The sequence below is a fragment of the Pararge aegeria genome, chromosome 25 (genome assembly GCF_905163445.1).
Source record: "Pararge aegeria chromosome 25, ilParAegt1.1, whole genome shotgun sequence".
Classification (NCBI taxonomy): domain Eukaryota; kingdom Metazoa; phylum Arthropoda; class Insecta; order Lepidoptera; family Nymphalidae; genus Pararge; species Pararge aegeria.
In genome coordinates this window covers 6,978,272-6,990,564 of record NC_053204.1, presented here as the reverse complement: position 1 = coordinate 6,990,564, position 12,293 = coordinate 6,978,272, and the positions used below count along the sequence as shown (strand labels likewise).

Below are 12,293 nucleotides of genomic sequence, written 5' to 3'. Positions count from 1 at the left end.
TCGGGACACATTATACAGAAATGGTGATCGATCGATAAGGAAATATAAAATTCTACCGATTTTAGAAATAAGCTTTATACGAATTAGAAGTTATTCTTAATCTGCCGACTTCGTGCATAAATTACCAATTTGGGGTACAAATCTACCGATTCGAGACTGATAAGAACGACCCTCCTTTAATTTAGAAAGATTTATAGACGTGTGTAGAGTACAACGTGAAAGTTTATCCTATGCCTGCAAACTATGACAATTTATACCTGAACTCTAGTACGGATTAGACATTTTTTTTATATAAATAAAAGACAAAAACCCATGTCATTAAACAAATTTATTTAAAACAATACAATATAACCCATTTACAACAAAAATACAACGCAATAAGTACCACTATGATTATAGAAATAATATCCCTGAACTATGCACCTTAGAAATAAAAAACAATAAGTAAAAATAGTAGGTATGAGCAAGTAATATCTACTCGTACCTACCTTACAAAGTTGGTTCTATTAACAAAATAAACAGAGACTAATGGAAAAAGTTAGACGTTTGCCGAGCGCCTTTTTTGTTGTGTTCATTTTTTAGTGAGTTTTTAAATAGTTTTGAACAAAGTTATTTGCTAACGGTCAAAAGTTACTGAAAACGGCAGATGTCTGAAAAGGTAACGAATACGGCCAATGACAGTGCAAAGTTAAGTTGATAAACTATATCCCATCAAAGAATTATATCGCTTTGCTTTCGTATCGTATAAAGATGCGAAACAGTTCGTAATCGAGATAAGTATAACTTGATGAACGTGTAACCGACAAAAGTTACACGTGATTTTCGGAGATTTTATAAATCAAAAGTAGGAAATTAGTTCGATTTCGCTCGATCGATTATTTATATATTATTATGATTTAGATTAGTCCGTTGCTTTATTAAAAAGTTTATAGGTATGCGTTTATAAGCAAGGTCAGGGGTTTACATCTATCTTTTTCCCTTAGTCCGTGACAAAAACAAAACAAACAATTTCATAGTAAGTACCTAATATTCGAATCAATGGCAGTAGAAAAAATACATGATTAAAAATGGCGAATATACTTAATAAATAATTTTGTCTTATTTACACGCATAATGTGTTTCAAAATTCTCACCTGTACAAACAACCATTTTAAATTTTTCGGCTCATAATGTCGTTGTGTAATTCAAGCGTGATTATTTTCTTTACAGTTCTTAACAATTTTAAACCATTCATTACAAATTACATATACCTATCAGAATTGAGCTAAACAGTAAAAACTAACTTATCAGTCTATGTCATTTAAATTTACTAATGTTAGTCTCACGGTGAATCCGAATTCAGATTGCATAGTATATTTGGAAAATAAAGATGAGGTGCCTTTTTAGCAATTGTTGATTTATTATTTTAAAGAATTTTCAATGAGTACACAATCAAGCTGTAGTTATAAACTACCGGTTGGCAACCTGTTTTATGTAACGAAATGCCTCAAAATATGAAGCGTCCTGGAAATTTCACTCTTCATTCTTATACAAAAAAAATTTAAATCGCTGCCTAACAGCAACAAAACACAAAGCAATTAGTTGTATTTTGCAGTTTAATTGTTTTACTTCAATATTGCTTTGAAACGCTGCCTTTTTCTGTAATTAATTACAAATTACATAACTTTATATTTATTCTATATAACTTTAAATCACAGATTAAAGATCTGCGATTTAAAGTATATATTCAAACCTAGGTTTAGAATATCAACGTGATTAAAACCTGCGCCATTTTTTATTTTATATACTGCTTTGTATACTTGATAATAATAACATATAAATACTCGTCAAGAACTCTTTACAATAGAGCTCCTTATAAGATCTTGGGTTACTTTCATAACTTCTAATGCACCTTTAGATATCAGCTCATTGGCAAGATCAGTACCTAAGTTATCACATTTGATTATAGCATCTATTGGAATATTCGGATTTTCTGACAGACCACAGAAAATTCTAGACTTGTTTAATTCCAAATCCTTCGAGTCTTTATATTTTTTAACGCTTTTATCGACTTCGTCAAGGTTATCAATATTTTGGTCAGAATCAATTTCGTTTGTTTCGTCGCCAACTTTGATTTTTTTGTTGCTACCCTCCTCCGTTGGGCTGAGTTTGTGTTTGTGCGTTTGTTTTATTTGAGCAAATGTTTGTGCCATGGTGTGCTCGACTTTGGTGAGTCCGTCAAGACTCCAGACTCCGCCTGTGATCGCAAGTTGGAAGTTTGTGTCAAGAGATGTCAGTTTCGTCGATACGCCCACTGGTGCACTGCATCCACCACCTGTCGTACAATATATATTTTTTTTAAATTGAAATAGCGCAATAATATTTAATTTATGTTTTGTCACATATAACCTTCAAGATTTAGGATAACTTGGCCATTATTTTTCCCACCTAATATTTTCATAAAGCTATATCATCATCATATCAATCCATACCGTGCCCACTAAAGGGCACGGGTCATATAGAGAAGGGGTTAAGGCCCTAGACCACCACCCTGGCTCAGTGGGGATTGGTGTACACATCCCACTATTTTTTTCAAAAAGCTTCGATCGGCCAATATTCTGGCAACATCTTTAATATCACTACGTTGGGTATCACCCAACTTTGCGTTTCAAGGTAACTTGGTAAAATCAATTTATTTGTTACATATCTTATGTCTTAAGAAGTTAGCGTTCGGCCAATCTAATATGTGTAAAGTATGATCATCACCTTGAAAGTAACCAACACTTTTGAGAGTTAACGTAACTTGGCCAACATTTGTCAATTAATTTATCTTATCCAAAGTCTCAGGAAAACTTCGTTCAACTTATATTCTGTAATACGTCTCGGGATGGTTGAAAAGAACTAACATGACCAAAATGTTTTGGTTGTTACCTACATTCCACACTTAACGTAACTTGGCAATTGCTTGTTGATTAATTTATCATACCTTCAGAGTCTTAAAAAAAACTTGGTTCAGCCAATATTCTGCAATAAGTCCCGTGATGGTTGAATATAATTTACTGGGCCCAATATTTTTTTGTCATCGCACACATTAGAGAGTCAATGTAACTTGACGGCCGTTTGGCGCAGTTTGCAGCGACCCTGCTTTCTGAGCCCAAGGCCGTGGGTTCGATTCCCACTACTGGAAAATGTTTGTGTTATCCGAATGAATGTTATACAGTGTCTGTGTGTTTATACGTATTTTATAAGTGTTTATGTATATTATTCATAAAAAAATATTCATCAGTCATCTTTGTACCCACAGCACAAGCTACGCTTACTTTGGGGCTAGGTGGCTATGTGTGTATTGTGTTGGTATATTTATTTATTTATTTAACTTGAAAATTGTTTCTCAATTAATTTATCTTACCTAGAGTCTTAAGAAAACTTCGTTCAGCCAATATCCTGCAATAAGTCTCGGGGTGGTTGAATGGCGCCAACATGTCCAATATTTGTTGGTTATCCGATCGACATTCCACCGCCAAAGCACCTTGGCCCACCGCATACATCATCTCTGAACATGACAGTATCTGAAAATCAAGAACTATTTTGGCTTTTTCGACCTTTTTAGCTGTTATGTTATAAGGTCAGCCGTCAGGAGAAATTTGGGAAATTTAATGATTACTAAATTGTGTCTCGTCTGGCGTTTTATTATCCTACTGACAAGGACGTACGGTCAAGCGATTTACCATTCCGGTACGGTGCTGCGTAGATACCCAGAGGGTATCATCATCATACCAACCCATTAACGGCCCCCTACAGAACACGGTTCTCCTCTCTGAATGAGTAGGGTTTTGGCCGTAGTCCACCACGCTGGCCAATTGCGGATTGGTAGACGCCGTTGAGAACGTTATGGAAAACTCTCAGGCAAGCAGGTTTCCTAACGATGTTTTCCTTTGTTTAAACGAAGTGATATTGAGATTACTTTAATTAAAAACGCACATATTTCCGAAAAGTCAGTAGTGCGTGCTGGGGCTCGAACTCTGTCTCCTATATATTCTCTCTCCTTCTCCGCTATAGTTAATAGTTAATTACATACAAACATTCCTCTTGAATCACTCTACCAATTGCTGATAACTGCATTAAAATTCTTCGCGTCGTTTAAAAGATCTAAGCGTGCGAACGGCGGGAGCTACTTTGTTTAATACTATGCAAAGATTACCTTAGAAATCCGATCACCCCAACCCATCCTCTGTAAGCCAGCAGTGGCGAGTAACAAAGCGGAATATTCCTTCGTGGGTGAATCCAATTTCCGCAATCTAGTGTTGAGGTTACCGCGTACATCGACTATCGATAGATGCGGGAACGACCCTCGCAGTTGCGCTGTTCGACGCAGCGACGATGTACCTTGGGACAGGACATCAAAATCAAACCATATTCGACGACCGACTGGCGCAGTGAGCAGCCGACCCTGCTTTCTGAGTCCCAGGCCGTGGGTTAGAATACCGCAACAGACTGGTAGAGTCACTACACACGGACAGACTTGACGTTTCAAAAGTGCTTATGTTAGGCCCACTTGAAATAAATGACTTTTGACAACTGGTAAATGTTTGTGTGATGAACATAAATGTTTTTAACTGTCTGGATGTTTATCTGTATATTGTAAGTATTTGTGTATATTATTCATAAAAATATTCATCAGTCATCTTAGTACCCATAACACAAGCTACGCTTACTTTGGGGCTAGATGGCAATGTGTGTATTGTCGTAGTATATTTATTTATATGTGAATTGACTATATAGTGATCAAACTGTTTTTCTCTTAACACACTTAAAACCTTGTAACTGCCATCACAAGGTTTTGGTAGTTTAAGAAGTTATTTTTGTATGTATATAATCAAATATATAGTTTGCTAAGAGTAGTGTAGGAACGTGTCTCCGCTCAACGAGACTGGCTTAGACGCTAGTTCACAACAAAATAAAATATCCGGATTGGTAGACTTTACACCCCATTGAAAACAAATTCAAATTCAAAAATATTTTATAAATGTAGACCTTATTACAGGCACTTATGAAACGTTCATACATTTAACACGTTACACTAATGTTATTGATGGTGATACATGCATTCGTTAACTTAAAACTAAAGCTAGGAGGCTTCCAAACGCGCCCAGGTCTAAGAAGAGCCCCCAAAAAACTTAGCCAGGTTTTTTTTGTTATCACCATCTCACAGTCTAGTTAATGTTGAGCAATGAAGTAAGCAGAACTCTCAGGCATACAGGTTTCCTCACGATGTTTCGCTTTACTGCTACAGTAAGTGATATTTATTTATTTATAAACTCTTTAATGAAAAAATAAATTCACAGAATTAAGAACAGACAGAAACCGTGTACACGACTAATATTGAAAGCCCCAGAAAGCACTCCACTTTAGTAGTGTTTCTCGAACAGACGATCAGTTACTTCATACCATTGAGCAATGGAGAGTAATTATTTACATTTAAATAATTACTGCCATAAAATAAAATGGAAAAAAGTTTGCGAGCCAGCACCATCCGCGGGTGTGAAGATAGACGTGTGTGGCGCGGACACAATGCACATGCAATCATGGCTGAATGAGGGTTCTGTATTTTTTTTATTCTGTAGTAATTTGATTTATTTTATTTATTTACGAAGCACACTAACAATAATACATGCTCGTATATACCATATACAGTAATAAAGTAGTAAAATATTTTACACCTTCACTTTTATGTACAACGTTAACAAGTTACCATGACATTCACAAAAACAAAAATAATAAAATGATACGTAAGCAAAAAGAATCAAAAAGTGGTTGTTTTATAATAAGAGAGTCATTGAGGGATAAATTTAAAGAAGTTAAAATAGCAACGGTGCATAATCGGTACATATTTAAAAATATAATTTATGTCCATAAAAATATAGCAAAATTTAAAAAGAAAATGGACTGTAACAATATAAATTTTTAAAGCAAAAATAAACTCGTTGTGCAGTTTTCTACGCTAAATAATATTGTTAATTAATTCAAGGGCCATTGTATATTGTTTAATAATAAATTACGGAATGAAATCTTTGAGATATCTCGGAATAAGTTCAAAGTGTATACAAAACGTAATCTTACAGAAAAATTCTATTATAATGTTAAGGATTACTTAAACGATAAAAAAGCTTGGGTGTGTATTGCTCTAACTTCATAGCTTAATAGGAATTAACTGTGAGATGGTAATAACAAAAAAAAATACCCGACTAATACCCGACGGCGCATTTGGAACCCTCTCGTAGCTTTAGGTTTAAGTTACAGAACGAAATAATCACCATCCCCTTACAATTATGTAAACATATATTATGTACGAACGCTTCATAAGTGCCTGTGATAGGTATACATGAATAAAGAAAATTTGAATTTGAATTTAAATTTAATTATAGGTTACATTTAGAAACTTATGACGTGATAACACTGCATCGTGTCGCGGCCATTGCCGCTAGCAATGCTACGAGTAGCGTAAACTCTAGCAATGCTAGGAGTAGCGTAAACTCTAGCAATGCTAGGAGTAGCGTAAACTCTAGCAATGCTACGAGTAGCGTAAACTCTAGCAATGCTACGAGTAGCGTCAACTCTAGCTATGCTACGAGTATCGTCAACTCTAGCAATGCTACGAGTAGCATAAACTACAAACGATATACAGGCTGTTGCATTTTCTTGTTCAAATTTCATGTATAATTTTTATGTTTTTGTTTATATTTAAATTCTTAAAAGACAGTTTATTTTGAAAAGTAAGAGATGCGTTTTGGGGATCTAACTCCAAGTCTTAACCGTTATCACCGCTTATTAGTAGAAAAAGGATAGCACTACTAATTCAATCTAAATGGATGCGATACTGGAGTAAACCGGTTTAAACCTCTAAATTTAGCGACATCGAATAAGCTTAGCTTCTCTATTTAACTGAAATAAAAGAAAACCTTAACTTAAATAATTCCGATAACAGGGTTATTCCAAAACTGGTTCGAAAGTAACATTTTCCAAGGTAAGGAAGTATCTATTATAAGGATGTAAACTCACCGATTACCGCACCGGTGGGTAGAGATGCCAAACTGCTCTCCTTTACATCTTCACGTAATACTAAAGCATCGCGAGGATCCTCTCTGTGAAAAATCATAATCCTCAGTCTATTTTCCACACCCGAGCATAGCCGCTCACTCTGACAGAGAATGGGATTTACAGCTTATACCCACCAAGCCGCTGAAATGCGGATTGGTGGGCTTTTATAAATTATAAAACTAGGTGCTGCCTGCGTTGTTCGTCCGCTTTTATAACGGCTTTTACAAATCCCGTGGGAAGCGTTCGTTTTTCTGGGATAAAGTGAAGTAGGAAAAGTAGCCTGTGTTACACGCAGGCATTTAAACTAACTTAATGCCGAAAATCAATGACTGTTGCTTAGTAAGGCGTGAAGGAAGGACAAACAAACAAATGAACAAACACACTCGCATTTATTATATTTTATTAGCTGCTGCCCGCGACTTCGTCTGGTGGACTTTAGAATTGGGTCTAAAGCTTTGATCGTTAACAATTTAACAATTTTAAATCTGCCCACGGAAACTATTTGAGAGATCTCTTTAGAAAGTAAATTGCGTTTTCATAGCATAGGTGACATGCATACCAAATTTCAAAGCTTTCTGCCCGTTGCTTAGCTTGTAAACAATATTAAACTTTCCCTCGGGAACTACCTAAGGAATAGGGATCAAAAGTAGCCTATGTTCTTTTCCATGTCAAAGGCTACATGCATGCCAAATTCCAACCAAATCAGTTCAGCCGTTTTTTGCGTCATTGAATAACAAACATCCACACTTTCACATTTATAATATAAATAGATATATACTACGACAATACACACATCGCCACCTAGCCCCAAAGTAAGCGTAGCTTGTGTTTGGGGTACTAAGATAATTGATGAATAGTTTTATGAATAATACACATAAGTACCTACTTATAACATACACATAAACACCCAGAAACTGAAGAACATTAATGTTCATCACACATACTTTTTCCAATTGTGAGAATCGAACCCACGGCCTTTGACTCAGAAAGCAGCGTCGCTTCCCACTGCGACAATCGGGCACTTACTATCTAACTTTGAATAAAAATACAAAAGTTAAAAGCTAATGAAATCGTGTGAATTACTATTAATTACACAAAGCTGAAGAGTTTGTTTGTTTACTTGATGCGATGATCTCAGCAACTACTTGTCGACTTGTTTCAGTGTAGGACCCATTTATCGGGGAAGGATATAGACTTTATATCATAACGTTAATGCCCTATTGGCATTGAGCATAGCAACAATGACGAATTTTTCAAAATCGGGGTTTTTTTCCATTTTGAGAGCTTCGCGCTGCGTTAACGGTTAAAGTTTCGATAAAATCATGTATGACAAAGTTTTTCCCCTTTCAAAGTTCTAAAAAAAAAGTCCACGACAGTATATATGTATATCTTTCTTTACAGGTTGACTTATTACCGACTAAATTACCTTTCGAAAACAGCACCAATCGCAAGTCCATCAGGCAGCGACGTCGGCAGGTCTTTAAGGGAATGTACTACAAAATCTACGGTATCGTTTCTTAAAGCATCCTCCAGATCTTTCGTGAACAAAGATTTCTCTCCTATCTTCGGAAGGGAAATATCTAGGATCCTGTCACCCAGTGTTGTCATGGTTACTGAAAACAAAATTCAATAAGTTCACTATAGTCGGAAAAATGTAATAGGCCCGTTTTGACATTTGTGCAAGACCATAGAATGTAACTTGGAACGAAACTGAAAGAAACAAAAAAATAAAAATCAATTACATACAGTGTTTTAAAAAATACGTAATTTTTTTTGGGACGTTAAATAATACGAAAGAATATATCGCGAGTATTCTTTTTGCGCTTACTTCATAGTAGCATGCAATTAATTTATAATTGTTGCGAAACGTTCCGAAAACAGTTACGCTCTCAGTCTTTTTTTTTTTATACTAGAGCTGTAACCATTTTTTTACTGAATACCGAAATTAAATATTGTGTAGTTATTTTTACTGCAAAGAATGAGCTTGGTTCTCAAAATGGGTTCTAAATAATGAGTCTGAGATGATGTATCTGACCAAGCGGCACATGACTGAAGCGTCCCCGCGCGCACTGCGCAGTTTTTCGTTCCTCATCTTGTAAAGTTTACTGTGCGCTCGTTTAAGTTTGATATATATTGTTTACTATTACGTTAACTATGGCTCTTCTATTTTGGACATTAATTTAAACATAGTGATTTGACTCGATTTTTGTGTTTGTTGTTATATAGTACTAACTCTGTTTCAACATGTTGAAAAGTGGACGTATAATCAACAGCCAGTCACGCGTATTGGTTGTGAAGTTAAAGGAATACTTTGAACAAACGAACACTTTACAATACATAATAATATCAATCAAGTACTGATACAAACTTGAATTGATTTATCGTGAGTATCGAGTACAGAGTCTTGTGGTTCCATAACTAGTTACGTCGCGATGACAAATGTAACGGGCCTATTACATTTTTACGACTATAGTTCACACGAAATAATGTTTACTTTACATTGATACATTTCTAATTCCAAATTCATTTATTTCAGGTAGGCCCAGTAATTTTGTTTTTTTTTCACTTGATTTAATATACTATATACTACGTTTACTACTACTACGATTTTATATAATAGGCAAACAATTTTTTCAAGGCACTTTTGAAACAGCAATTCAGTCTCTCTGTGACTCTACTACCTGTTTTGGCACAAGAAAAGCCATAAATCAAAAGAAGAAGACTCTACTACCAGTTGGGAAGGCAGATTCTACCAAGAAGAGTCACAAGAAACTCAGCAGATTGGTTTAGGATTTTATAATATTTGTATCTTTTGCGTGTTTATGCCTAAATGGTACCTTTTTGTTATTCATTTTCTTTATAATAATAAGCTATCAAGAATCTGGAAATTGGAAATTTAAAATGTAACAGTTAACTTTCTCTCTAAAAATAATCAAAAAATCTTACCTATCGTAAATTCCTTGTCGGGATAAAATTTCTTTAAGCTATCAATAACGAAATTCGTCTGAATGAGCGCCAGCTAAAAAATATTTAGAATGAGCAAGCAGAGAACTGACAAACATTCATATATTATTTATAGCTATAATAAGTAACTTCGCTTTATAAAAATAAAAAATAAACTTTGCTTTAACCTGGAGTTAATCAGTAGATACAAAAGGCAGATGACATTGAAATGAGAAAGTAGACATTTTAAAGTTAATGTCTATTAACTCCTGTTACCTCAACATAACAATTTAAATCTTTTGATGACAAATATCATCTCAGAATGAATTGAATAAGGTTGAGTGAAAACATTCAGTAAATCACACAAAATTGGGATCAAGTATCTTACATTATTGACAGTGTCTGTTATTATAGCAAAAATGTGTTAATATTTAAATTTATGCAGATATTTTTTCTTACTTTCTTAGGTTCCAACAACACACACTATGAGCATATTTAGTCTTCGTAAGTTATGGTGAATTAAAAATGCTTTCATATAACTTTATGTAATTTTAAGCCCACCAATCCACACTCATACAAGGTCGCAGGATTATTAATAAGGTTACAGGTACTATAATAAGGTTGAGTGATTAAGATTTTATATAAAATGTTGAAGTAGGAAATTAATTATAATGTTGCCGACCTCCCTGATGCAGTGATTGCAGGTCATTTTAAGTGTTGTCTCGGGTTCGATCATGGGGGTAATTTCGAAATTTTTAATTCCAATTTTGCTCTGTTCTTGTGGCAGCCTGTGGCTAGTTACCACCCTAGACAAAGGCGTGCCGCCAAGCAATTAAGCGTTCAGGTACGATGCCGCACAGAAACGTTGTAGTGAAAAAAAATAAATTGTAAAGGTACTATTTCTTGAACGCGTATCTGTACTTATTTGATATTTCAAACTAGTTTAATTGGCAAAAACAATTAAGTTTTACATTCGATTTATATGCATAAATATACTGACCTCGCTCTTCCTCGAACCAACACGAATAACATGTTTTCTTTCACTATCCATTTCTCGGTAATTTATACAATAATAAAAAATTAAAAACAAATTTTATAGGTTATAACATAAAGTTTTAAATTAACTTTGTTAGGTGCCACGAATTACACATTTATTATTATTTTTGCAAAGATAACTATACTTGTCACCAACACTGTAGTGGACAAGTAATAAAAGTAATTACCTAAGCCTAAATTATTTTTTTAAGTTATCGTAATCATTTGACGATAAACTCTCGATAAGAAATTTAGTGTCAACTGTCAATATTCATGTAGTGAAGCGAAATGTTGTCGTCAAGCGCTCGATGTCAAGTGGAATATCGATATTCTAGCATCGATATCTATATAATAACGAAAAAATATTTATGAATGTCTATTACACTATAATTTTTATAAAATAAGAAAACAAACTTGTAGAACTTAATAACTGGACTATGGGTGCAAAGTCTGTAATCACTGGCTAAGTTAAGCTCAAAAAACGCCTTTGATAGAGATTACTCTTAGGTGTGCAAGTTTACAGAAAAATTTTGACTTTATAGTATTTCAGTCAGGCATTGAAAATTGTGGTGGATTTTTGTCCAACAACTAATCATATAGTCTTACAAACAGCAAAAGCACAATTACCAAAAGTAGCTGAGTAATGACTGGGTAATCCGAGTAATAGACTGAAATGGGAATCACGATGGGAAGAAGATGGGAAGAATGTTGAGTATTTATTTGGAAGGACAAATAAGAGAAAGACCAAAGAAGTGTTGGATGAATTGTGTGGAGAGGATATGTGCGTTGTGAGAAGTGGGTAGCTTTTTTGCAATACAAGTAAAACGTTGTCAAGGCGTATAATTATTTTTCATACCTGTTCGATTTTAAATAGATATCAATTCGATTATGGTATCGATCATCGCTACTCGACATTGAGTATACACGACAGTTTGACAGTTGATGACATTAGATCTATGCCGTAAAGTAATGTTACCATTTTTTAAATTGTCATAGTCTAGCCAGCATGCCTGACATAATAAAAATGATCAAAAACAAATTATTTATTTTTAGGCGATAAATGTGCTGTAATTATTCGCTATGGCAGAACGTTAGTAAAATAAAAATCAGAATTATAGGATTTGCGACTCTAAGCCTAGAGATATAGGCCCATTTTACTTAAACGGTTTGATATGCGATAGACTCCTCGCATCTTGTAATATATGTATACGTACGATTAATACCGTTTGCAAATGATT

At 34.5% G+C, this 12,293-nt stretch overlaps 1 protein-coding gene across 2 annotated transcripts; it reads right to left on the bottom strand.

The window, feature by feature from the left end:
- Positions 1-309: 309 nt before the first annotated feature.
- Positions 310-11,301, bottom strand: LOC120634899 (porphobilinogen deaminase). Of its 2 annotated transcripts, XM_039905773.1 has the most exons (7): positions 11,021-11,301; positions 10,024-10,096; positions 8,504-8,690; positions 7,039-7,121; positions 4,181-4,365; positions 3,389-3,548; positions 310-2,314 (listed from the first exon to the last, which is right to left on the bottom strand). In XM_039905773.1, exons 1-7 carry the CDS (start codon positions 11,069-11,071, stop codon positions 1,827-1,829), a joined length of 1,227 nt encoding a protein of 408 aa, XP_039761707.1. In that variant the 5' UTR covers positions 11,072-11,301; the 3' UTR covers positions 310-1,826. The 2 variants fall into 2 exon arrangements, with proteins under 2 accessions (XP_039761707.1, XP_039761708.1); XM_039905774.1 differs by lacking the exon at positions 10,024-10,096 and having other exon boundaries at positions 11,021-11,061.
- Between the last annotated feature and the right edge of the window lie 992 nt (positions 11,302-12,293).

Coding starts and splice junctions, on each gene's coding strand:
- LOC120634899 (XM_039905773.1), bottom strand. CDS start 11,071: ATGGATAGTGAAAGAAAACATGTTATTCGTGTTGGTTCGAGGAAGAGC. Junction 8,691..10,023: donor CGACAAGGAATTTACGATAG/GTAAGATTTTTT, acceptor TTTTGTTTTCAG/TAACCATGACAACACTGGGT. Junction 3,549..4,180: donor GGGGTGATCGGATTTCTAAG/GTAATCTTTGCA, acceptor CTTGATTTTCAG/ATACTGTCATGTTCAGAGAT.